Genomic DNA, 25,292 nt, shown 5'->3' on the forward strand with positions numbered 1-25,292 from the left:
TTTAGGTTACATTTTTATTAGAAGAGAAATACACTTCCTGCCTTCCTCTGCTCAGCTGCCATAACAAAGGACAACAGACTGGGGCTTACACAGCAAAAGTAAGGCCTTCCTTCCTGGTTGCAGATGGCCTTTCTTCTGCTTGTGCCCATCGGGAGAGAGTGCTCTGTGCTGCTTCCTCTTCTTTTTTTTTCTCTTTGTTTTGAAATGTTTTTTTAAAAAATATTTTTATTGATTTCAGAGAGGAAGGGAGAGGGGGAGAGAGATAGAAACATCAACGATGAGAGAGAATCATTGATTGGCTGCCTCCTGCAGGCCCCCTCCTGGGGACCGAGCCTGCAACCCAAGCATGTGACCTTGACCGGAATTGAACCCGGGACCCTTCAGTCTACAGGCTAACGCTCTGTCCACTGAGCCAAACTGGCTAGGGCTGCTTCCTCTTCTTAGAAAGACTCTAATCCTGTTGGGCCAGGACCCCACCCATATGACCTCATTTAACCCCAACCACCCACCACCTTAGAGACCCTGTCTCCAAATATAGTCACATTGGGATTTGGGGAGTCAACATATCAATTTGGGGAGGGACATAATTCAGCCCATAACTTACTTTCTGAAAATTTCAAATGATACAAAAGGTTATGTAAGGAAAATGATTCCCATTGTGCCCTGGACCCCCAGTCCTGCTCACCAGATGTAATTGGCTTTCTGGGTGGGCTCACAGTCAGGTCAGAATATTCCACTCATCTCTGTGTGAGGTGCCCAGTACCGGACAGGAGGGGGTGTTTCTAGTCTCATCCTCATCTGTGTTACGCATGGCGCTGGTGTATCATCAGGGAGTATTCGTCCCGTCATTAAGATTTTTATAAGCCAAGCCTCAGTGTCGTTTTGTCAGTTTCCCTTTGAGAACTTGAACTGCTCTCTGACCTTGAGGGATTATTTTAATAGGTTTTCTGATAGTGAAATGTTTTTATTGCTGTTTTGACTCTCACCTTGATGGCAGTGTAAAATGTGTTTAATATGACACTGGATTCTGTTGCCAATATTTTCAGGGTTTTTGCATCAGAATGTTTAAGGCTTTGATTGTACTTTTATCTTGGGGGCTGTCTTTGTCAGGTTCTGGTACCAGTTCCGTGTTAGTTTTGTAAAATCCGCTGACAAGCCTTCCTTCTTTCTCTGCTCTGGAACAGTTTATGTGGCTGGAATTCACTGCTTCTTACAAGCTCAGCAGACTCCCCTGTGAGTCCGTCGGGGCCCGGGGCCTTTTCTGGGTAGAAGCTCTGATAACTTCTTCATTTTCTATCCTGACGATTTCTTTGTGGCATTGGTGGTGGTCCTGCAATCTAAGATCAGATTGTTTTTTTTAAAAAAAAAAGATTGCAGTTTTCTTTTTTAAAAAAAAATATTTTATTGATTTTTTACAGAGAGGAAGGGAAAGGGACAGAGAGTTAGAAACATCGATGAGAGAGAAACATCGATCAGCTGCCTCCTGCACACCCCCCACTGGGGATGTGCCCGCAACCAAGGTACATGCCCTTGACCGGAATCGAATCTGGGACCTTTCAATCTGCTGGCTGATGCTCTATCCACTGAGCCAAACTGGTTTCGGCCAGATTGGATTTTTTGGTTTTTTTCCTGCTAGAAAATGACCCACTTCTTCTAGGTTTTTGCATGTGTTCGTTGTCCCAGGCAAGCTCTGCCTGACCCCTGAGAAAGACGTGGCTGTGGCTGAGTTTTATGTGTTTGCGGTTCTGCTCTCCTTGATCCCAGTGTATTTAGGATACCCAGCGGGAAGGTACTTTAGAAAGTCCAAAAGAAAACCTCACACTTGACCATGTCTGTAATTTAAGAAGATAATTTTTTTTATAAAGATGGGCATTTGGGAAACTTCCAGAACCACTTAAAGAAAGTGCAGTTTTGTGTGTGGGATGGAGGATGTGAGCTCTGTCTCTGGGAATTGTTTCCAGGCTGAGTATGTGTTTACTGACTGACCGGCCAGGAAGCCTTGTGTCCCTCTGCCGCCTGAGTGTGTCTGCCGCCCAGTACCTTCCTGTTCTCACAGACCCTCAGTGTCTGCCCAGCAGCCTTTTCTGCTTGCTTTCTCTTTCACAAGACACGGCACGGGCCCCCGAGGAGCTCATAGCCATGGCTCTGGCAACAGGCTCTGTGTTAGAATTTTTCTTCATAGACAGGGGCTTTGATGGGGTCGGGTAGCACTGAGGAACCTTGAGTGGCCAGGAATGTCACAGGATCTGCAAATGTTGGTGCAGGAGCCACTGGTATCCTACTTTCTGGATGTTTTTTGTTTTTTTTTAAAATATATCTTATTGATTTTTTACAGAGAAGAAGGGAGAGGGATAGAGAGTTAGAAACATCGATGAGAGAGAAACATCGATCAGCTGCCTCCTGCGCACCTCCTACGGGGGATGTGCCCGCAACCAAGGTACATGCCCTTGACCGGAATCGAACCTGGGACCCTTCAGTCCGCAGACCGAAGCTCTATCCACTGAGCCAAACCGGTTTCGGCTTTCTGGATGTTTTTACGTGTGTCCAGAGTGATGGGTTTATAACCCCGGTGTTCATGGTGCTGTTGAAAACGCAGGTATCAGGGCTCGTCCCCCAGGGGCAGAGGTTGAGAAGATGGGGGCTGCGCTCAGGACCTTCACCCCGCCAGGCCCCCTGGGGAACCTGATGCTAGTGGGGACCTCGGCAGGGGCTCTGACTGCCCACCGCTCACAGGTGCAGGGAGTGAGTCTCCGGTCCCTCTACAAACGCTCATCAGGCCAGGTCACCTTCACCATGGACCCGGTCCGCGATCTTCTCATTTGGGCCATCGTCCAGAACCGCCGGGAGCTGGCTGAAATCATTTGGGCTCAGGTAACCAGATATGTGGCTGTGAGTGGGCCAATGACAGGGTTCCAGCAGGGAGCCTGGCCTGCAAGCCCAGCACTGACAGCAGGTGGGGTGGCCAGAGCCGTGGAGGGAGGGCAGTGGGCATCACAACATCTGAAGGGACTCGGCGTGTCCGGTGTTGAGAACAGAGGGCTTAGCTCTAGGCAAGACAATAATTGTTTAAAAGGTGAGACACACAAACTCCTGCAGGTCCATGCGGGGAGGAGGCTGGCCAGGAAGAGCCATCCTCCGTGGGCCCCGTGGGTTCTGGGGGTCAGCGCCTGAGCTGTGGCCGTTCTGTTCAGAGGCTGCAGGGCAGGCTCTGTCCCGGGAGGGGCTGCGTCTCCCCATTGGCTGTTGGGGTTCTCAGGAGACCATCTGTCACTTGGTTGGTAGCAGGCCCTGGTGCCCCTGCCTTAGCCTGGCTCCAGCTGATTCTCCTCTTTAAGGGAAAGTAAAATTTAGTAAGTTTTTCTCAGAGAGGCCGCTGTTTTTAGCGCTGGCATTTCCGAATTGCTCTCGAAGAGTTAGCTCTCTCCCCAGTTGTCACCAGCAGCGTGGCATTGGTGGTGGTCCTGGGAGGTTCGTCCTTCCCCAGGGGCAGGGTGGTCAGCGCTGGGCCGGGCCTGACTGTGGCCTCAGGTGCTCTGTGGGGCTTGGGGGTGGAAGGCCAAACGCAGACTCCCAGGCTCTGACACCAGCCCTCATGCTGGGCCGGCACTGCTCCTGCACCCAGCACCTCCGGGCTGTGCTTTGAGGGCCTCCGTGAGATTTTTCTCAGTCCCCCTCTGGTGCCTGGGCTGGCGGTGCCACTGAGGCAGGGAGCCCTGAGCCTGGACGGAGACCTGCAGGGCCTGGTCCTGTTTCTCCCCATTGGTGCTCTCTGACCCTCAGCCCCGCATCTGGGGTTGACCAGATGCCCTGGGAGCTGGGCCTCCTGCCAGCAGTGCTGTGCTGGCGCCCTGTGTCCAGCTTGTGTTTGGGTGGGCAGGCGGGCTGCCTGGGAAGCAGACCACTTCCACTGGCCCGTGCAGAAGGCCGGGCCTCAGAAATGGTACCTGTGTTGATGTGGGTGACCCAAATGGTCTATAAAGAGAGGGGCCACAGCAAGCAATGCCCAGGGGCCCATGCTCTCCCGGGGTCTCTGCCTTCATCACCCCGGGCAGTGTGTCTGTGGCTCCCTGGCTGGACCAGGCGGGCCCTGACGGTGGCTCCCCTGGCGCAGAGCCAGGACTGCATCGCCGCGGCCTTGGCCTGCAGCAAGATCCTCAAGGAGCTCTCCAAGGAGGAGGAGGACACGGACAGCTCCGAGGAGATGCTGGCGCTCGCCGACCAGTACGAGCACAGAGCCATCGGTGAGTCGACGGCCCGGGCCTCCCGCTCGCTCAGCACCCCGAGACGCCCTAGGGTCCTGGCCCAGGGTCCCAGCCCCTCGGCGTCACTCTGAGGTCCTTGCCCAGATTTCAGCTCCCCTCCTGTCCCATCTGTGCCGTCCGGAGGGAGCCCTTTGTGGGGACCCGGCTGCTGTGACAGGGTCCCCCTCTCCGCAGGCGTCTTCACCGAGTGCTACCGGAAGGACGAGGAGAGAGCACAGAAGCTGCTCACCCGGGTGTCAGAGGCCTGGGGCAAGACCACCTGCCTGCAGCTGGCCCTGGAGGCCAAGGACATGAAGTTCGTGTCCCACGGGGGCATCCAGGTGACCGCAGGCGGCCTGCTTCCGGGAATAGCCGCCCTGGAGCTGCCGTGGAGATGCAGCCTCCGCTCAGTAGAGGGCGCACGTGTCCACCAGTTTCAGGTCCATTTGGACAAGGGATGGTGCAAACCCCAGAGGCCCTCCTCCTCCTTGTTTATGGGGAAGGGAACTGATGCTAAATGAGAGGCAGGACATTAGTCACCTCCACACAGGGTGTTCCTACCTGGAACACCCCCCGCCCCCCCCGCCCTCGTGGCCCCAGGAGCCAGGCGTCATCCCCACCTGGGGCCTTGGGAGAGGGCAGGGAGCTCCTCCACGCGCTCCGGAGCCTGGAGTTTGGCAGGTGCCTTCAGAACACCAGCATTGCCTTGAGCATCGCTTTGTGCTGTCACCATGTCCATGGAGCACTGTCATGCCCTGTGCTGTGCTGGGGCCTGGGAAGACGGTGGGGAGGAGTCCTGTCCCCTCTTTTACCACTCCCTCTCCCCGCCCCTCCCCCCCCCCCTCCACACAGTGCTCAGAGGGGCCAGCTGTGAGAGCCAGGGAGGATGGGCGCTGAGCCAGAAGCCAGGGTAGGGCCCCCTCTCTCCGCCCTTACCTCTGGGAGAGCCCAGCCTGGCCCACCCGGAGCCGCTCCTCAGCTGGCGGGTGGCAGGCTGCCCTGTGCCACCCACTGAATCTCATGGTCGGGGGGGGGGGGTCCAAAGGGCACCGTGCTGGAGCATGTGGACTCCCCCTCACGGGTGGACTCCCGCCTCGGGGGTGGGGCACAGGGAGCCCAGGTGAGGATGGGGTGAGGGGCCCACTGTCCTAAAGCTGGCCCCTCTGTCCACAGGCCTTCCTGACCAAGGTGTGGTGGGGCCAGCTCTGCGTGGACAACGGGCTCTGGCGGGTGATCCTGTGCATGCTGGCCTTCCCGCTGCTCACCACCGGCCTCGTCTCCTTCAGGTGCCACCCGGCTGCGGGGCTGCGGGGCTACGGGCATGTGGGGCTGTGGGGCTGCAGGCTGCGGGGCTACGGGCATGTGGGGCTGTGGGGCTGCAGGGCTCGGGCTGTGGGCATGTGGGGCTGTGGGGCTGCAGGGCTGCAGGGCTATGGGGCTGCGGGTATGTGGGGCTGTAGAGCTGCAGGGCTATGGGGCTGCGGGCATGTGGGGCTGTAGAGCTGCAGGGCTATGGGGCTGCGGGCATGTGGGGCTGTAGAGCTGCAGGGCTATGGGGCTGCGGGCATGTGGGGCTGTAGAGCTGCAGGGCTATGGGGCTGCGGGCATGTGGGGCTGTGGGGCTGTGGGGCTGCGGGGCAACGGGGCTGCGGGCATGTGGGGCTGTGGAGCTGCAGGCTGCGGGGCTGCAGGGCTGCACGTGATCCCGAATGCCCTCACCAGGGGCAAGTTGCATGTATCCTCAGGGCTGTGACTGGATCCTAGATGGTGGGGATGCATTCAGGAAGGAGGCAGAGGGAAGGGCCTCACCTGTGCAAAGCCCCCACCTGCGCTGGGTACCTACCTTCCCTGAGCACCCACCTGCTCTGAGCACCCACTTGCCCTGAGCACCCACCTGTCCTGAGTACCTACCTGCCCTGAGCACCCATCTGCACTGAGCACCTACCTTCCCTGAGGACCCACCTGCACTGAGCACCCACCTGCCCTGAGCACCCACCTGCCCTGAGGACCCACCTGCCCTGAGCACCCACCTGCCCTGAGGACCCACCTTCCCTGAGAACCCACCTGCCCTGAGCACCCACCTGCCCTGAGCACCCACCTGCCCTGAGCACCTACCTGCCCTGAGCACCTACCTTCCCTGAGGACCCACCTGCGCTGAGCACCCACCTGCCCTGAGGACCCACCTGCCCTGAGCACCCACCTGCCCTGAGCACCCACCTGCCCTGAGGACCCACCTGCCCTGAGCACCTACCTGCTCTGAGCACCCATCTGCACTGAGCACCTACCTTCCCTGAGCACCCACCTGCCCCGAGCACCCACCTGCCCCGGGCACCCATCTGTCCTGGCACCCACCTGCCCCGGGCACCCATCTGTCCTGGCACCCACCTGCCCCGGGCACCCATCTGTCCTGGCACCCACCTGCCCCGGGCACCCATCGGTCCTGGCACCCACCTGCGCTGAGTGGCTGAGGAGCTGTTACAGCTCCATGGAACAGGCTGCAGGCTCTTGGGGTCCTTGCTCTCAGGGTGTCTGGTGGGGCCTCTGCCGTAGCTGTGTGTGCAGGGCTATAGGCTGTGTCCGCCTTCCCTGCCACATGGTGTGAGCACATGCAGGGGCGCCCTGAGCACACGGGCCTGGGGCAGGGTGGCTCAGGTCCCCAGGCTGCCAGGCCCCTCACGGCCTCGCTGTCGCCGCAGGGACAGGAGGCTGCAGGCGGTGCGGGGCCTGGCCCGGGTCCGCGCCTTCTTCAACGCGCCTGTGGTCATCTTCCACCTGAACATCCTGTCCTACTTCTCCTTCCTCTGCCTCTTCGCCTACGTGCTCATGGTGGACTTCCAGCCCTCGCCCTCCTGGTGCGAGCGCCTCATCTACCTCTGGCTCTTCTCCCTGGTCTGCGAGGAGCTGAGGCAGGTGCGTCCCACCCCTCCCTCGCCGTCCTTGGGTGGGGGGGTGGTGTCTCCCTGCCCACTGGTCCCCTCCCACCCGCCACGGTCACTGTCTCACGTTGCTCACGCTGTAAACGTCCCCACCTGTCAGGACCTGAGCAATGGAAGGTGCGGGCCACGTGGTGCTGCCGCCCTGTCTGCCAGCCTCCCCCAGCCCTCCTCCCCTCACGGCCGCCTGCAGCCAGACCTTTCCAGGAGGGGCCAGGCCCACAGGGGCCGCCCCACAACCGAGGGCACTCCCTTCTCCCCGAGTCAGTCCTGTGGTCCATGAGGGACCTGGTTGTTCCCAGGGGGCCCCCTGCCCCACCCTGCAGCTGCCTGGGTCTGGGGCCTGGTACCCAGAGGAGGGTGTGGGGACCCCTGCCAGGCCCTCATGGTCACTCCAGGGTCTCCCCCTCCTCTTGGAGCTGCAGGGAGCTGGAGGGCCAGGGGGCTCCTGCTGGTGGGGAGGGTGTCCCCAACACTCATTTGCATACTGGGCAGGGCTGAGGTCCTGCACCTGGAGGTGGGTGCTCAGTGGCACCTCCTGCCCGGGCTCCTCCTGCTGTTGCTGACCCATGGTGGTGGGAATCCGTCCCCTCCGCAGTAGCCTCGCTCTCCAGGAGGGAGCGAGCATTTTACTGATAAGGTAAGAACGATGGCAGCCAGACCCCCAAAACGATCCTCTCGCAGCTCCTCTACGACCCTGACGAGTGTGGGCTGGTGAAGATGGCGCTCCTGTACTTCAGCGACTTCTGGAACAAGCTGGACATCGCTGCCATCCTGCTCTTCATAGCGGGCCTGACCTGCCGGTGAGCGGCCCTCTCCCCTCCGGCGCCTGCCCACAGGGGTGGGCTCGAGACTGGACCAGAGCCGGCCACCCTCGGGGACTTAGCTACCTCTGAATGAGTCTGTCGTCTGTCCAGGGGGCGACCCTGCCCACCCTGGGGATGGCTGCCACGTGCACGGTCCCCTTTCTCCATGAAGCTGAGGGACCCCTGAGGCCTCCTGTCCCAGGATACCTGCACAGCCTGGCTACCTGCCCGAGGCTGGGCTTCTAGATCTTTCTGGAGAATAAGCACTACACCCCACTGGAGACTCTGTCCCCTGAGCGCACACCCAGTTTTTAGCACTTCAGGGCCCAGGAATCGCTAGAGCCCTTTGCCTCCAGGGCCCACACATGGGCATGGGCAGGTGAGCGGGTGGCTGGGGTCAGGCTGTGGGAGCAGCAAGCTGAGGCCCCTGACTCTGCCCCGGGCCAGGCTGATCCCGGCATTGCTGTACCCCGGGCGCATTGTCCTCTCTCTGGATTTCATCATGTTCTGCCTCCGGCTGATGCACATATTCACCATCAGTAAGACGCTGGGGCCCAAGATAATCATCGTGAAGCGGATGGTAAGGAGATGAGGGGCCTGATGCCAGTTGCAAGTGAGGCGCACCAGGGCTTACGCATACACCTAGCGCCCCGCATCCCTGCTGGGCCCTGGGCTCTCACCTCCTGGCACACCTGTCTCAGGTCTTTTCCCGTACATCACCTCTTCCAGGCAGCCCTCCCTGATTGCCACAGCGCATTCCTGATCCCTGTTACAGCTCCTGTTGACCCCCTCTGTGGGTCACAGTCACATCCAACCGCTCCTACACATTGGGGGTGTGCTCAGGACCCCGTTGGGACATGGCAGCAGCCCCCCAGGGCTGCGTCCCCAGAGCACCTGCAGCGTGGGTGTTGGCTACTTCTCCTTCCACTGCGGGGTTCACAGACGGGCAGGGAGGGTGGGGTCCACCTGCGGTCAGGGAGATGAGGGCGAGTGTGGGGCTGCAGCCGGGCCGCCTTGTCTCTGCAGATGAAGGACGTCTTCTTCTTCCTCTTCCTGTTGGCCGTGTGGGTCGTGTCCTTCGGGGTGGCCAAGCAGGCCATCCTCATCCACAACGAGAGCCGGGTGGACTGGATCTTCCGGGGGGTCGTGTACCAGTCGTACCTCACCATCTTCGGGCAGATCCCGGCCTACATCGACGGTAAGACGAGGTCCTGACAACTGTGGGAAAGGAGCCCGCATACCAGCAGGGGTCCTGGGAGCTCACGGGGTGAGGAGAGGGGGGTGGGCATTCCCCACCTGCCGAATACTGCTCCTGGGTGGGAACTCCCGGGGTTCCCCTGGGGAAAGAAATGACAGGTGCACACACTGTCCAGCTGAGCGAGGAAGGTGTCAGCCGGGGTGGGGATGGGTGCTGAGCTGTACCTCAAAGCTTCGGCTGAGATCTGGGTGGATCAAGGTTGTGGCCTGGGGCACTGGGCATCAGTGACACCCCCTCCCCAGCATTAGTGCCACCCTATTCCTTCTCTCCCCGCCCCATTCAGAAATAACTTCCTGTTTCCTAGATGGAAAGAACACTTTTTGCATACTGAGTTTTGCCTTTATTTGCTAATTTTAGAATCTAAAATTTAGGATCTAATTTTACATTTGCAGATACCCACTTACATTGAGAATCTAATTTAACAGTTGCATCACCCCAAAAAGACACCCAGACAAATTAGCAGCCACTCCCCATTCCCTCCTCTGCTCAGCCATAGGCTACCTCCAATCTACTTTTCATCTCTATAGAGTGTCTTTGTGGACACTGCCTATAAATTGGATGACATAACATGTAGTCTTTTGTGTCTTGCATAATTGTTTCAAGATTCGTTCGTATCGTAGCCTGTATTAGTATCTCACTCCCTCTTTGTGGCTAAATAATATTCCATCGTGTGGATAGACCACATTTTGTTTCTTCCTAAGAGGGTGAGCATTGGAGTTGTTCCCACTCTTTGGCTGCTGTGAACAATGTAGCTATGAACAGTTACGAGTTTTTGTGTTGAAATGTTTTTACTTCTCCTGGATATATACCTACCAGCAAAACTGCTGGGTTAATGGTAGCTCCACGAGAAACTGCCAAACTGTATTCCACAGCGCCTGCTCCATTTTTATTCTGCCAGCCGTGCACGGGGTTCCAGTTTCTCCACCTCTTCGCCAACACTTGTTCCTGGCCGGCTTTTCTTATCCCGGCAGTTCCGGTGGGTGTGGAGTGTGTCTCACTGTGGTTTTCGTTTGCATTTCCCTGACGGCCGATGACGTTGAGCACCTCTTCATGTACTGACGGAGCCGTTTCTGTATCTTCTTTGGAGTAACATCTATCCCTAACCTTTGCCCATTTTCTAAGTGGGTTGTCTTTTTATTAAGTTGTTAGAGTTCTTTACATATGGATACCATCCATCTCATGGATCTGTATGTCTGTCCTTGTGCCAGTACAACACTCTCTCGGTTACTATAGCTTTACATTAAGTTTAAAAATCAGGAAGCTTGAGTCTGTCCTTCAACTTGGTTCTTCTTTTTCAAGATTGTTTTGGCCTCTGGGATATGAATTTTTGGATCAGCTGATCAATTTCTAAAAAGAAAGAAAGGCATCCAGGATTTTGATTGTGAACCTGGGATGTCTTTCCACTCACTTAGGTCTATAATTTCTTTCAATACCATTTTGTAGTTTTCAGTGTATAAGTCGTTCTACTTTTATTAGATTTATTCCTAATTGTTTTATTTTTTTTCATACTGTTGTAAATGGAATGGTCCTATTAATTTTGTTTTGTTTGTTGCTACTGTATAGAAATATACTATATTTTGTATCTGGAAGTCTTGCCAAACTTCTTTATTAGCTCAAGTCGATTTTTTAATGGGTTGTGTGGGATTTGCTCTATAAAAGATCATGTCATCTGCAAGTAGAGACACTTTTACTCGTTCCTTTCCAATCTGGATGCCTTTTCTTTCTTTTTTTTTTGCCTACTTATCCTGCTAGAATCGCTGGTACAATGCTGAGTCTAAGTATTGAGAGCACACCTCTTTATCTTGTTCTGGATCTTGGGGGGTGGGAAGCTTTCCATCGTTCACTATTAAGTATGATGTGGTGGGTTTCCTGGAAATGTCCTTTATCTGGTTGAAGACGTCCCCTTCTATTCCTGGTTTCTTGAGTGTTTTTATCATGAAAGGCTGTTAGATTTTGTCAAATGCCCTTTCCACATCTCTTGAAATGTTATTATATTCATTGATTTTCAGATGTTCAACCAACTCTAGGTTCCTGGGATAGATCTCACTGCATCACGGTGTATATCCTCTTTATATGCTGCTGGGCTCAGTTTCCTCGCATGTTGTTGAGGGTTTTTGCATCTGTATTCACAAAGGGTATTGGTCTGTAGTTTTCTTGTCATGTTTTGTCTTCTTTTGGTATCCGGAGATGCTGGCCTCATAGAGTGACTTAGAAAGTATTCCATCCTTTCTTATATTTTGGAAAAGTTTGTGAAAGATTTACTTTAATTCTTCTTTAAACACTTGGTAGACTTTACCAGTGAAGCCCTCTGGGCCTGAATTTTTGTGTGTGTTAAGTTTTAAAATTAAGAATTCAGTCTTGTTACTTGTTGTAGGTCTGCTTGTATTTTCTATTTCTTCTTCAGTTTGGTAGTTTATGTCTTTCTAGGAATAGGTCCATTTTTCTAAGTGATCTAATTTGTTAGCATGCAATTTTTTGTAGTTTGTCTTTATAGTTCTTTTTATTTTTGTAACATTGGTAGTGATGTCCTCTTTTCATTTATGATTTTAGTAATCTGAGCCATTTCTCGCCCCCCCCCCCCCGCCCCGATCCAGTGTAAAAAGAGGGTTGTGATTTTGTTGCTCATTTTCAAGAACCAGATTTTGGTTTTGTTCATTTTCTTTGCTTTTAAAAATATATACTTTATTTTAATTATTTGCATTCTGACCTTTATTACTTTCTTCTGCTTGCTTTGGATTTAGTTTGCTTTTCTCTTTTTAGTTCACTGAAGTGGAAGGTTATGTTATTAATTTGAGCTCTTCTTCTTAACATTCACTGAGTGGCCAGATTATTACGATCTCTGAACGCATAATAATCTGGCCACTTAGTGTATATCCTATATAATAAAAGGCTAATATGCAAATTGTCCCCTCGACCAGGAGTTCGACCAGCAGGCAGGCCAGCCAATTGCCCATGTCCCCTCCACCTGGCCAGGCTGGCTAGACCCCACCCATGCACAAATTCATGCACCAGGCCTCTAATACACACACACACACACACACACACACACACACACACACACACACACTGAGTGGCCAGATTATTATGCGTTCAGAGATCATAATAATCTGGCCACTCAGTGTAGGTATTTATAACTATGATAGTGAGTTTCTAGCTCAGAAAATTAGTAACACTTTCAAAAATATATTCGATTACAAAAAAACCAGTGCATAATCATTTTTGAAAAAATTTAAAAATTCAAGCTTAAGTACAAAGAAAAACGTGGTCCCTGATCCACATCCCACAGTTAACCACTATTAACAACTTCGTGTGTTTCCCTAGGTATTTTTTCATGCACAACTGAAATTTATGCTTTATGAAATGTCCTCTTCTCGACCAGCGTGGCCCTGTTTTCTCATGCCTCCTTCTCTCTTCACTAGTTGTTAATTTCCTCCTTTTGAATCCTCTCCACCGCATGGGGCTCTCCAGGCTGGGACCCGTGTGTTAGCCGTGACGGCAGCCCTCCCGGAGCCAGCCCTGCCCGGGCTGGGAAATGCTGGTGGGGATGGCTGGTCCTGGGCAGGGTCCTGTGCCAGCCTGCAGAGGCGGCCAGCTCGGGGGGCTTCCCTTGGCAGCCGCACGTCCTGCCCCCAGGGGGTGCCTGGGTGCAGGTGGACGCCTCTCTTTGGGGCTGAGCTGCCAGCCGAGGTCACCCAGATGTGCAGGTGTCCAGGCCTGGTGCCTGCATGGCTTTCTTTGTTCCCTGCCCCCTCCCCATGCTAGGCGTGAACTTCAACCTGGACCAGTGCAGCCCCAATGGCACCGACCCCTACAAGCCCAAGTGCCCTGAGAGCGACGCCACCCGGCACCGGCCCATCTTCCCCGAGTGGCTGACGGTCATCCTGCTCTGCCTGTACCTGCTCTTCACGAACATCCTGCTGCTCAACCTGCTCATCGCCATGTTCAAGTGAGTGCTGCTGGGGGCTCGTCCAGGCCCAGCTCGCTGCCCCCCTCTCCCCCGCCATCACCACCATCGGTGCCAGTGGACCCTGAGCCGGGACAGGCGCTCTGAGGTGCCCCGTTCAACCACTCTCCCTGGCCACTGTCCAGGGCACTGATCTGTCTGTCCAGGGCACTGCTGCATCTGTCCAGGGCACTGCTGCTGGGGACCAGCAGTTTGGTCATTCAGCCCGTGAGCCAGGCTGGAGGAGGACATGGTGGCTGGGGGCCGGCAAAGGCTCACTCCTCCCTGTGTCTGGGGTCAGTGGGGCTGTAGGGGGTGGACTCCAGGTTCATGGTCAAGGAATCTCCCCCAGGGGCTGGGCACAGCCATATGCAGGGGGCAGCGGGATTCGCATGCAGGGCGCTCGCTCAGCCTCGGTGCTCGTGGAGAAAACACTATCTCGCAGGTTGTTGGTGTCCATGCAATAAGACCCCGGGGGTGGGAGCCTTTTTGTGCAGGCTCCCAAGTGCAGACGCGGGACGGCTGGACGGGGCAGCGGCTGTCTGAGGCCCTCCCGCTGTGGAGGAGTGCGTGTCAGCACTTGGTGAAAATGCTGCTCCGGGACCCGGGGCCCTGGCTTGGTCAGCACCCTTCCCCTTCCCCTTATCAGCTACGTTGCTGAGGTTGTCACTCTGATTTGCTGGGACAGACCCTGAACATGTGCTGGAACTCTGATACAGAGGCCAAAGGGGACCAGCGGGCAGGGGCTCTGTCCCGTAGCAAGGAAAGCAAGTACTTTTTTAAAAAAAATATATTTTATTGATTTTAGAGAGGAAGGGAGAGGGAGAGAGAGAGATAGAAACATCAATAATGAGAAAGAATCATTGATCGGCTGCCTCCTGCATGCCCCCTACTGGGGATCGAGCCCCCAACCCAGGCATATGCCCTTGACCGGAATGGAACCTGGGACCCTTCAGTCCACAGGCCGATGCTCTATCCATTGAGCCAAACCAGCTAGGGCGCATGTGCTTTTCTGAGTAAATGTGTCTGCCTGTTGCAGACACTGTCCCTTCTGTTTGTCGGATTGAACTGATAGACTCCTTCTAGAGTTCAACGCCAAGACAGGGTCCATCTCCCACGATGTCTGCTTTGTTTTATCACCAACGAGGAGTGAATTCTGCGTCCGGCTGCTCGGCTGTCTTTTTCTGCCCCTAGAGTCACCCTGGGAGGTGTGTGTGTTTATGGGCCGTCACCGGCCCCCAGGGCAGTGAATGGGTGTGTGCTTGTTCTTGCCTCGTTGCACTGCATCTGGTCCTTCTCTGTAACTGGCGTGCCCCTTGCCTCCCGCCAGCTACACGTTCCAGCAGGTCCAGGAGCACACGGACCAGATCTGGAAGTTCCAGCGCCACGATCTGATCGAGGAGTACCAGGGCAGGCCCCCGGCCCCGCCCCCCTTCATCCTCCTCAGCCACTTGCATCTCTTCATCAAGAGGGTCATCCTAAAGATCCCCGCCAAGCGGCACAAGCAGCTCAGTGAGCCGCCCTCCGCTCTCCCAGAGTGCTTGTCCTCAGGGGTCTTGGGGCCACATGTGGGCTTGGGGTGGCTATGGCGACTCCTTCTAGAGTCCTAGAAGCTTGGGAAGAACGCAGACCGTGCAGGGCACTGAGCTCCCAGCAGGCCCCTCGGGGATGGGCGTGGCTCAGGGGCAGGACCCCGGGAGGGCCTGGGAGTGGGCCGGAGCCCCTCATGCGTCCTCCCCACGCAGAGAACAAGCTGGAGAAGAATGAGGAGGCCGCGCTCCTGTCCTGGGAGATCTACCTGAAGGAGAACTACCTGCAGAACCAGCAGTACCAGCAGAAGCAGAGGACAGAGCAGAAGATCCAAGATATTAGCAACAGGTACGGGAGGCCATTTGGTTCTGAGACATACCGGGCACATGGCCCTCCTGGGGGAGGCCCAGCAACTGGTCACCTGGGACGGGAAACCTCAGTGTCGTGGCCTGAGCAATTCTACCAGCACTGGACCTCGGTCCTCCAGCTGACCCACAGCCCTCTCTCTGGGTCTTGGGAAGGCCATGTGCTGTGGGCAGGGCTGACCCTGAAAAGCCGGGGTGGGGTGGGCTGGAGGAGGGGCAGGTGGGCCCGCCGGAGGCCAGCTGGAGGCCTGGAGGGCGGACAGTGAGCGCGCTGGCATGTGGCCACGCCGCAGCTGCCATAGGGCCTGGGTAGCCCGCCCGACTCTCAGGCCCACTCAGCACATCCTCAGTTCCTGCTCAGCTCTTCCCACCCCACTTGCTTCCAGGGTGCCAGGTCCATGTTGGGGGAAAGGTCTCTCCCTCCCTCTCTCCACCCCGCCCCTCAGCCCTGTGGGCGCCAGAGGGCCTGGCTGCCAGGGACACAGACGTGGAAGAGTTTGGTCTTATGTGTGTGTCACTGTGGGCCAGGAGGAGGGGGCATGGGGACATGAAGTCATGGCAGCTCCTGGCCTGGCACAGAGGTTCCCGCAGGCCGTAGAGAGGGCGTCCTGGGGAGCATGCCCCCGCCCCCCACCTCTCCTTAGAGACGGGCACCTGCCTTTCTCCATCTCTCGGCTCATCTGTGAAAGGGTGACAGTGACAGTATCCATCGCCTGGAGTCACTTCCAGAACATGGGAGCACGTGTGAAGCGTGAGCACTTCCTGGGCTAGAGACACGCCAGCACACACCGGCTGTGTGTGGCTTTATGTCGCCGTTGCACAGGAGTGATGGTGATGGTGCCCCTACCTGGGCGTCTTCTCTCCCTGCGTCGGGCGAGGGATTCCAGGCCCAGAGGCAGCATGGCACCCGGGCTGAGCCTGCCCCCGCTGCGCCCACACCTCAGGGGGCTCCTTGGTGATGGGGACAGTTCCTGCTTGTCGTAGGGACTGAGTCACAGCCAGCCAATCGCACGCTGTCACCCTCCCTCCAGCAGCCAGGCAGCACACGCACAAGGCTGGCCGGGGACAGGGTGCCGAGCAGTCACGTGGCTTTTCAGAAATGAAGCAATACCTGGCGAGGGCGCAAGTTAACTCCCGGGCCCTCAGTGAGATAACTGTCTCCCTTTCCCTTGATAACCTTCACAGTGGGCTGCAGCCCAGCTCAGGGTTCAGTGTCACTAAAAGGGTTGCCCATGTTCTTAAAGAAGAGACAGGAAGTGAAGACCTCTGGCCATGAACAGCCAGAGTCTGGGTGGACTGGGCTGTGGAATTATTTCACCCATATACACAGCCAGCCTACGTTGGGTGAGATTCCCACATTGTAGCTAAATAAGACAGAATCCAAGCAACTGTTCCCCAAATGACAGCACGGCCCCTCCTTCCTGGAGGCTGGGCTCCAGCACACTGCACTGCGAGGCACCCAGCAGCGCCCAGCGGCAGCTTTGTTGTGTGTGACTTAGGTTCTGGAGCTCATGGCCTAGGGGAGGGGCTCGGCTGTGGGTGCACCTCACACCATCTCCCGCCAGGATGCTCTGTGGGCAGTGGGAGTGGCGGTGGGAGCCTGGGGCATCGGCTGGCTAAGACATCTCCCTCCTTGGGCACCAGGCAGTCTATACAGAAACATGTACTATAAACACTTCACATTAAGAGGAAGACGCCTGAAATTAAGGCCGACAGAGCCCCGGCTGTTGACTCGGAGGAGGCCGCCATCGGCAAGCTGGCCCCGTGCCGCCTCAACGCCCAGGCCCCAGGCAGGCCTGCCAGGCTCAGCTCTGCACTCTTTCAGGGTGGACACCATGGTGGACCTGCTGGAAATGGACCGGCTGAAGGGTTCGGGCTCCATGGAGCAGAGACTGGCCTCCCTGGAGAAGCAGGTGGGTTTCGGGCCGGGGCCTGTGTTTCTGGGGCACAGATCCGACGGGCCTGGCTGTGGTGCCCGGCTGGTTTGAGAATGAGCACCCTGGGAACGACCAAGAGGAGGTGGGGAACGTGGGGCACCTGTTCCTCATGGGAAGAGCACTTCCTTTTCCCTCTGGAAAATTCCGCCCGAGCCCCCTGGCTGGGCTCCAGCACACTGCACTGCGCGGCACCACATAGGGGCCGGTCTGAGGAGTAAACTCTCGTCCCCTCCTCGGCCTCCTCCGGCCTGTCCCCCGACCTGGGGGGCTGTGGGAATCGCCCCAGCCCTGGCCCTCCTGGCAGAGCTCTGCTGGCTTCCTGGCCGCCGGGGAGCGGCAGCCACAGGGGTGGCCTGTGCGGGCAGGCGCTGACCGGATGCTGTGTGGGACCTCCTTGCAGGTGGCCCAGACAGCCAGAGCGCTGCACTGGGTCGTGAAGACCCTGCGAGACAGCGGCTTTGGCTCGGACGAGGGCGCCCCCTCCCTGGGTGAGTGGGTGGCTGTTCTTCTGAGTCTGGGGACTGTGGGGAGGAGAGGCACCGGGCAGGGCTCCTGCTGGGCCTGGAGGAAGGACTGTGGAGGGTGCCCCGGCCTGTGGGCCAGATGCCCGAGCCTGGCCAGCTTTGCCCACGCTCGTGTGGCCACCCCCAGCCTCCCAGACGGCCTCGGAGGGGCAGGACCCGGAGCTGGACGGCAGGCAGAAGGCGGAGGACCTGGGCGACGCCCACCACGTGAACGCCCGGCACCTGCTCTACCCCAACTCCCCCATCGTGCGTTTCCCTGTGCCCAACGAGAAGGTGCCCTGGGAGGTGAGTGCTGTCCTGGCTGCACCCCCACCAGGCTCGGTGGCCGGGGTGCTGGGAGGAGCTGTCCGGCCTGAACCCTCTGGCGTGGCCGGGCACCAGGGGGGCTGGCCCAGCCCACGCAGCGTCACAGGGACATGACACATGCGGCCCCCGAGGCATAGGTCCACACAGCTGGAGGTGGCAGAGCTGGGACTTGAGCCTGGGGAGCCCCACAAGCCTCTGATCCACAGAGAGCCGACCGCCCCTCACCTCTGGTCGCCCCACTTAGCCAGGTCCCACTGTCCCCAGTGCATGGTCAGTGCCCCCTTTCCCGAGTGCCAGGTGAGCGGGAGCATCTGAGAGAGGGAACGAGAGGGAGACGTAGGTAATGGCATCCACCCCAACCCGCAGGCTTCGTCCCTGGCCCTCCCGGAACATTCCGGGCTGTTACCTCCATTGCCTTCTCTCCAGCCCTGCCAGTCGGAATCCTCACCTCTCAGGTCCAGCCCAGACCCCGCCCGACCTGGGAAGCCTCCCCTGGACACCAGTTCTGTCTCCAGCCCCGGGCCTGGGTCCCCGAGTGGCAAGACCCTCAGGTCTGCCCAGCTCAGGGTGCTGCGGGCGCCTGGCGTGGTCTCGGGTCCCCGGCCGTGCGCCTGGAGGAGCAGCCGCCGCCGCAGTCCTCTGGGTGCCTGGGCCTGAGCTATGGACGGGGGACAGTCTGAGAGAGACCCCTGTTCTGTGCAGACAGAGTTTCTCATCTACGACCCGCCCTTCTACTCGGCCGAGAGGAAGGACAAGGACTTGGTGGACCCCGTGGGAAAGTGAGTGTGCGCTCCTCCCCTCGCTCACACCCAGGGCCGGAGGGCGGGACCCCCCCAGGGCGAGGGCCTGCTGCCTGCCTGGACGGCCCTCCCCAGGACGGCCCTCCCCAGGGGCTGGGACGTGCTGGGAGGGGCAGGGGTCTGGGGGCGCCTGCGGCCTGTGGGGCCTCCTGTCCTCTGCCCGATGCCTCTCAGGTGTGATCACCCAGCCCTCTGCCCTCCCTTCGCGCCCTCTCTGATCCGGGACCTGACTGCTCCTCTGTCCTCTCCCAGCGCCCTGGACCCTCTGGCCAGGATCACCTACAACGCCGTGGACGGGCCCACGGACCGCCGGAGCTTCCACGGCAGCTACGCGGTTCAGGACGGGTTCCCCCTGTGAGTGCGGCCCTGTCCCCACCCACAGTGCCCGCCTCGCTGGGGCCTTCCGGGCGTTCCTTCTGGGGTCAGGTTTCCTCTCTTGGCGACTAGGCAGCAGCCCTTGGTGAAGGCTGGCGCGTGCCAGCCCGGCTCCTGGGAGGAAGGGCCTCCTGGGGGCGGGGGGTGAGGAGGGGGAAGGGGCCGGCTGGGGGCCGTCAGAGTCTGAGGAGGACGACAGGTGGCTGGGGACCTGGGAACCCCAAGGAGCAGGCGGATCCGGGCCCCGAGGGAGGAGGCAGTGGCGGCCTCTGCGGAATGTCCTGGAAAAGGTGGCCGGGATCTGGAGGACAGGCTGGCGCGTGGACCGGGACAGCGGTCAGACCTGGGTGATGGGCTTTCCCTCCTGTTTTAGAGGTGAATTCACACGAACCCACCCAGCGTCCAGCATGCGTTCTTTCTGAGAGGACCGGGCAGGGTGGAGGCGTCGGCCCTGCCCAGTGGGGACGCTCGGTCTCCGTGTCAGGGCCCTGGGCTCGGGGAGCAGGGACAAGCCATGTGCCGGGGCCAGGTCTCCCCGGCGGGGTCCTCGCTGGTGACCCCTTCCTGGCCTGTGCACAGCCACTGGACGCCTCTGGTGCCCGGCCCGGGACCCCGCCGCCCCCCCTCCCCCAACACGTGTGGGTGGCAGATGGGTCCGTCCCGCGCCCTTGGGCCGCAGGAAGGCCACTGGGACACCTTGTGCATCTGCAGTGGGGCCAGACCTTGGCCCCTAAGGGCACCCTTTTCTTTTCCAACTGACCCCATGGTACCCTGAAGCCCCCCCTCACCCCTTGGGGTCCCCACGGGCTGGTCCTCCCGGCGGCAGGCTGAGCACACCCCTCTCCACCCCAGGAACCCCATGGGCCGCACGGGGCTGCGAGGGCGCGGGGCCCTCTGCTGCTTCGGACCCAACCACACGCTGCAGCCCGTGGTCACTCGGTGAGTCCGCCAGGGACGAGGTCACCCACTCCCCGCATGAGGGACTCACTTCCGGGGCCCTCCCCATGCGCCCAGAGAGCCCTGAGGACAACTCCCATTGGGTACATGGTGGCAGCCTCACGGCATGACGCACCCCGAAACACAGGGCAGGAATGTCGGGGCCCCCTGGACAGCCCAGGCCCGTTCCCCCTCCTAACAGAGCTCCCCTCACTTCCTGTGGGTCCCCTCCCTTAGAGGCCTGTGGGAGGAGGGACAAGGCGGCCAGGGCCCACGGCCACGGACGAACCGAAAATAGGCAAGACGTGGCCCAGCCGGGTCCCTAAGAAATATTCTCCACGGGAGCGGGGAGACACCCTGATGGTGCTGGACAGGAGCAGGTCCTCGGGGAGGACACAGGGCTGGGCCCCGGGGAGGCTGCGGGGGGGGGGGCTGGCACAGAGCCGGGGAGGGCAGGTGTGAGCCGGTCCCTCTGCAGGTGGAGGAGGAACCAGGATGGAGCCATCTGCCGGAGAAGCATCAAGAAAGTGCTGGAGGTGCTGGTGGTGAAGCACGTCCTGGCAGAGCACTGGGCCTTGCCAGGGGTGAGCCACCACGGCCCACATGCCCGTCACTCGTCCTTCATCCATCCGCCCGCCAACGGAACGGCACCCGCCTGCGGCCTCTGCCGGCCGTTCTGGACTCTGTCCCTGGTTCCTAATGACAACGCCGGGGACTGGGCGGTGCTGCAGGTCTTTGGGCCCCTATCCATTCCAGGGCGCTGGGCAGCTCTCGCCCTGCACCCCCGAGCCCCGTGGCTCCCACGTGAGGGAGCGCGGCTCTGAGCACCGGGCACGGAGGCGTGTCTGCTGAGCCGGCACTGGTCCCGAAGTCCGAGGCAGAATGGACGTGGCTGTGAGGGACTGTGACGAACAAGCAGGGTCCCCTAGGTGGGTGGGGGCAGGGAGGGGCCGTGTCCATGGACAGGTGGTCTCTGGAGTGGCTGGGAGCCCAGCATGGGGAACAGAGGTGAGAGATGGGGTCTGAGGAATGCAAACAAACAATAAAAAAACAGTCCTCCCGATGGCGGCCAGCGGGTGGAGGTCAGGGCGCTGGCGCCCTCACAGGGAGCCGAGAGGCACGGGTGTCCGGCGTGCACTCCTCCAAGGCTGTGCCTTTGGCCTCACACCCCTGCTGTGGAGCGGGCTGACGTGGGCAGTGGGCTCTGGGCAATGTCACTCTGGCCCCGAGACAGTCAGCCTGCCAGGCGCTGTCGGCCTGCGGCTCCGGGGGTCTGGCTGGCCGCCCATGCCGGGCAGGTGGCCAGTGGAGGTGGGTCCCCGGATGGCCTTGCGGACGAGCCTTGCCTCCCTCTCTGCTCAGGGCTCCCGGGAACCCGGAGAGACGCTGCCCCGCAAGCTGAAGCAGGTCCTCCAGAGAGAGTTCTGGCCTTCCTTCCAGAACCTGCTGCTGCAGGGCACGGAGGTAGGTGGCTCTCTGTGTCCCGGGCCCGCGGGGCGCTGGCGGTGAGGCTGCAGGATGAGCAGGCGACAGGGAACCTGCTCTGACCCACATCTCCCCGGTCCTGGAGGAAGGAGCTGGGACCAGGGGCCGTGGCCGTGGCCGTGGCCGTGGCTGGGGGCCTCCTCGCCTTCCCTCTCTGTCCCCATTTCTTCTCTAAATCAGTGGGGCCGGGCCTCTCCTTCCCACACTTACCCCAGCCCTGAGCACAGCTGGCTCCCAGGGGCCCCTCAGCACCTGTGTCTCCTGGGCAGAAGGGCTGGGGGTGCTCGCCAAGCCCTGTCGGGAACGTGCGGCTGAGTCCTCACACACATCAGGCCTGTTTGCTTTATTGAATCTTTTCCTTTTTTTATTTTTAAATATATTTTATTGATTTCAGAGAGGAAGGGAGAGGGGGAGAGAGAGAGAAACATCAATGATGGGAGAGAATCATTGACCGGCTGCCTCCTGCATACCCCCTACTGGGGATGGAGCCCACAACCCATGTGCCCTTGACCGGAATCGAACCTGGGACCCTTTAGCCCACAGGCTGACGCTCTAGCCACTGAGCCACACCGGCTAGGGCTGATGAATCCTTTCTTAATTACAAAAGCAACATGTGTTTGCTACAGCATCCGAAATGCAGCCCGGTCAACGGTGAACATCAGAGCCATCTACCCTCACACGCCCAGGTGCCACTGGGCACAGACACCTGCTTGCTTCTCCTGCCCCCGGTGGCACCTGGGCGTGTGAGGGTAGAGGTGGCTTCGAGGTTCACCGTGCGGGCTCTGTCTGCAGCTTTCTGTCCACACGGGAGCACGCACACACGTCTTCAGTAAGCACGGGCCGCTGGCCTCATTCTCTGTACCTTGCTTTTTCACTTAATTGGTGATAGTCACAGCTGTAGGTTTATATTCGTAGGGTTTGCTTTTCACGACTATAGAATGTCTTGCAGACTTTATATATTTTGTGCCATGCTTTGCTTAAACAGTCCTCTAGGTGGCATCTAAGTTGCCACCGGTCCTGTTTTCACGCGGGTCAGGATGAAACAGGCGGTGGCTGGTACTTACGGCTCTGACCTGCACCAGCTGGTCCTTAGGTTCGTCCCTGTCCCATGCTTTTCCCTCCGGGACACTGCCATCTCCCGTTTCCTTACTGGGCAAAAATAATTAGCTTATTTATCCAGGTGATATCCAAACAGCATAAAATTAACCATTTTAAAGCACACCGTTCCGTGGCATCTAGTACATTGACAGAGCTGTGTGACCATCACCTCTCTCTAATTCGAAACATTTCCATCACCCCAAAAAGAGCCCCCGCACCTTATCAGCGGTCACTTCCTTCCCTCCCCCAGCCCCTGGCCACCTCATCTGTGTTCTGTCTCTGGATTTGCCTGTCCGGGACATTTATGTTACGTGGAGCACACAGCATGTGGTCTCTGGTGTCTGGTTTACTGTAATATTTTCAAGGCCCACTGTCATTTTTAATCCCTCCATGGACAGTCCTGGGGGCGGGGTGGTCCGGATGGCAGGCCAGAGGCCAGGAGGGACATGAGTGAGCCCGTGGGCCGCCTCAGGGTGCTGGTCAAGGCTGAAGGCTGGGGTGGCAGCCAGTGGACAGGCAGCGGGGATCCAGGCCAGGGGCCTGGGTGCCGTGCAGCTGTGCTCAGAGCGTCCCAGGGCTGGCCGAGCTCGGGACAGGGAGGCCCTTGCTCTGGAGGAAGCCGGCAGGCTCAGGGTCGGTTGGGGAGTCTGGCTCACCCTGCGCTGCCCCCCAGGTGTACAAAGGCTACGTGGACGACCCTCGGAACACGGACAACGCCTGGATCGAGACGGTGGCCGTCAGTGTCCACTTCCCAGACCAGAGTGACGTGGAGCTGAAGAGGCTGAACTCTGTATGGGGCTCGGGCCGCAGGCTCCCAGGATGGGGGGATGCGGGGCCTGTAGGGGGGGGGGGGTCTGATGGGCTGCCGGGGACCCTGAGATGTGGTCCTCCAGGAGCCCCCAGGCTCGCACTGGGGGAGGCCGGTTTGTACACCTTTGTGGGGATACTGTCCCCTGAATTGAGCTCAGCCCGCCATGTCCCCAATCCAGAACTGGGACCACGAGGTCCCAGGGAACAAACCCAGGCCGTTATCTGCAGGACAGACCCTCCGAACGAGGTGCCTGCTCTGTGCTCACCCGCGGGCTTCCGGGCTCTGCAGGCATTTTCCGAGGGGCGTCCGAAGTGGGTGTTGTTGCTCCCGTGTGGTAACAGCCCAGTGGAGGCCCAGAGATGGGGGTCAGGGCAACGTTTGGGGTGCTGGGTGCTGGCGGCGACTCCGGGCTCAGGATGTGCCTTTCCTCGCAGCACCTGCACGCCGGCGACCCCGGGATGTCCGTCCGATGGCAGGTCGTGGACAAGCGCATCTCGCTGTATGCCAACCACAAGGCCATCCTGCAGAAGGTGGCCGCTCTGTTCGGGGCCTACTACTGAGCCCAGGGCCCCCGGGGCCAGTCTGTCCCCAGCCCCTCGGAGATCAGGCTGCAGGGGGCGCAGCTGTGGACCTCGGGGAGGCCAGGGGCGCAGCGTGATGGGGTTTGGGGACCTGCCACCCCTCAGCCAACTGGAGCCCCCACTGGACGAGTTCGTGACCCGGCGAGGCGCCCTGGGAAGGGAACCAAGGCCGGGGACAGGCTGGCTCCGGTGACACGGCATCTCCTCAGGATTGTGGTAGCCACGGGGACCCCGCCAGCCATCACTGCCTCTCCTGAGCCGCAGGCAGCCGGTTGAGGGGCTGGAGCCTCCTGACAACCTTGGCGTTTGGCTGGAGTCGAGTCTCCCCTGGGAATGCTGTCATGAGCAGCAGGTCCCCCACCGGAGGTACATCCGCCCAAGGCCTGTGTCCCCTGGAGCGTTGGGGTCCCCATGTGGCCTCCTCCTCAGGCCCATGCCTCCAAGATGGCCTCCACCGTGGCCTGACTCAGACCCTCGCCTGGCCTGGGGCGGGCCCTGTGGGAACCCCAGTTTACAGCCCGGGCCACCGTCGGGGCTGAGCCGAGGCAGGAGGCCCGTGAGTGCAGGCCTTCCCCAGAGACGCAGAGGGTCCCTGCCTGTGCAGGGCCTGGGACCCAGCTCTCCTGCACACGCGCTCCCTCCGTCCCTCCCTGTGAGCCCGGGGAGCGTGGGCGTGGATGGGGCGCCCCGTTTAGTGTCAGCGAGTCACAGACCATCAGCATAAGCCATCAGGAGCATCAGGACCAGGAAGGTTGTCAAGCCCGACGTTAAGTCCGCCGCCCCTGCCACCCGGCCAGCTCTTCGGTGCCTCCTGCAAATAAAGTTCCGGAGGTGCAGTGGTCAGGGGCTGTGTCTGGGCCACTGAAACCTCTACCAACCCACGGCCAAGCTTCCCGTGGCCCGAGGGCCTCTCCTGTGGCATCTCCCCGTGTTTGTGGGCATGTGTGAATGTACATGTGTGCGTATGATTGTGTTTGAGTGTATATTTGTGTATGTGTATATAGATGTGTGTTTGTGTCTGTGTGTTTGTGTGTGTACATGTGTAGACGTGGATGTGTGTCTGAGTGTTATGTGTGTGAGTGTAGATGTGTGTGTGAGTATATGTGCATGTACATGTATAGATGTGGATATGTGTTTGTGTGTATGTATGTGTGTACAGTATATGTGAGTGTGCGAGTATGTATGTGTGTGAGTGTATGTGTGTGTATGAGTATATGTGCATATACATGTATAGATGTATATGTGTGTATGTGTGTTTATGAGTGTGTATGTATGTAAATGTGTGAGTGTATATATGTGTGTGAGTATATATGTGTGAGTGTATGCATGTGTGTATACATGTGTGTATGTGTGAGTATATGTG

General features: G+C 58.7%; 1 protein-coding gene across 4 annotated transcripts in view; it reads left to right on the forward strand.

Moving 5' to 3' along the window:
* TRPM2 (transient receptor potential cation channel subfamily M member 2) overlaps positions 1–24,858 on the forward strand; it is a 48,110-nt gene extending 23,252 nt beyond the window's left edge. For all 4 annotated transcript variants that reach the window (XM_079766595.1, XM_079766597.1, XM_079766596.1 and 1 more), the window contains 21 exons: positions 2,734–2,871; positions 4,112–4,241; positions 4,437–4,582; positions 5,415–5,527; positions 6,938–7,151; positions 7,859–7,977; positions 8,428–8,560; positions 9,007–9,178; positions 13,001–13,184; positions 14,512–14,693; positions 14,927–15,059; positions 16,902–16,989; positions 17,414–17,501; positions 17,665–17,822; positions 18,546–18,622; positions 18,896–18,997; positions 19,871–19,957; positions 20,433–20,538; positions 21,317–21,418; positions 23,211–23,327; positions 23,783–24,858. In XM_079766595.1, coding sequence (XP_079622721.1) covers positions 2,734–2,871; positions 4,112–4,241; positions 4,437–4,582; positions 5,415–5,527; positions 6,938–7,151; positions 7,859–7,977; positions 8,428–8,560; positions 9,007–9,178; positions 13,001–13,184; positions 14,512–14,693; positions 14,927–15,059; positions 16,902–16,989; positions 17,414–17,501; positions 17,665–17,822; positions 18,546–18,622; positions 18,896–18,997; positions 19,871–19,957; positions 20,433–20,538; positions 21,317–21,418; positions 23,211–23,327; positions 23,783–23,908 — 2,715 coding nt within the window. In that variant the 3' untranslated portion in view covers positions 23,909–24,858. The remainder of the gene's footprint in view (positions 1–2,733; positions 2,872–4,111; positions 4,242–4,436; positions 4,583–5,414; positions 5,528–6,937; positions 7,152–7,858; positions 7,978–8,427; positions 8,561–9,006; positions 9,179–13,000; positions 13,185–14,511; positions 14,694–14,926; positions 15,060–16,901; positions 16,990–17,413; positions 17,502–17,664; positions 17,823–18,545; positions 18,623–18,895; positions 18,998–19,870; positions 19,958–20,432; positions 20,539–21,316; positions 21,419–23,210; positions 23,328–23,782) is intronic.
* The last annotated feature ends 434 nt before the right edge of the window (positions 24,859–25,292 follow it).

This window comes from Cnephaeus nilssonii, assembly GCF_951640355.1.
Source record: "Cnephaeus nilssonii genome assembly, chromosome: 3".
NCBI lineage: Eukaryota > Metazoa > Chordata > Mammalia > Chiroptera > Vespertilionidae > Cnephaeus > Cnephaeus nilssonii.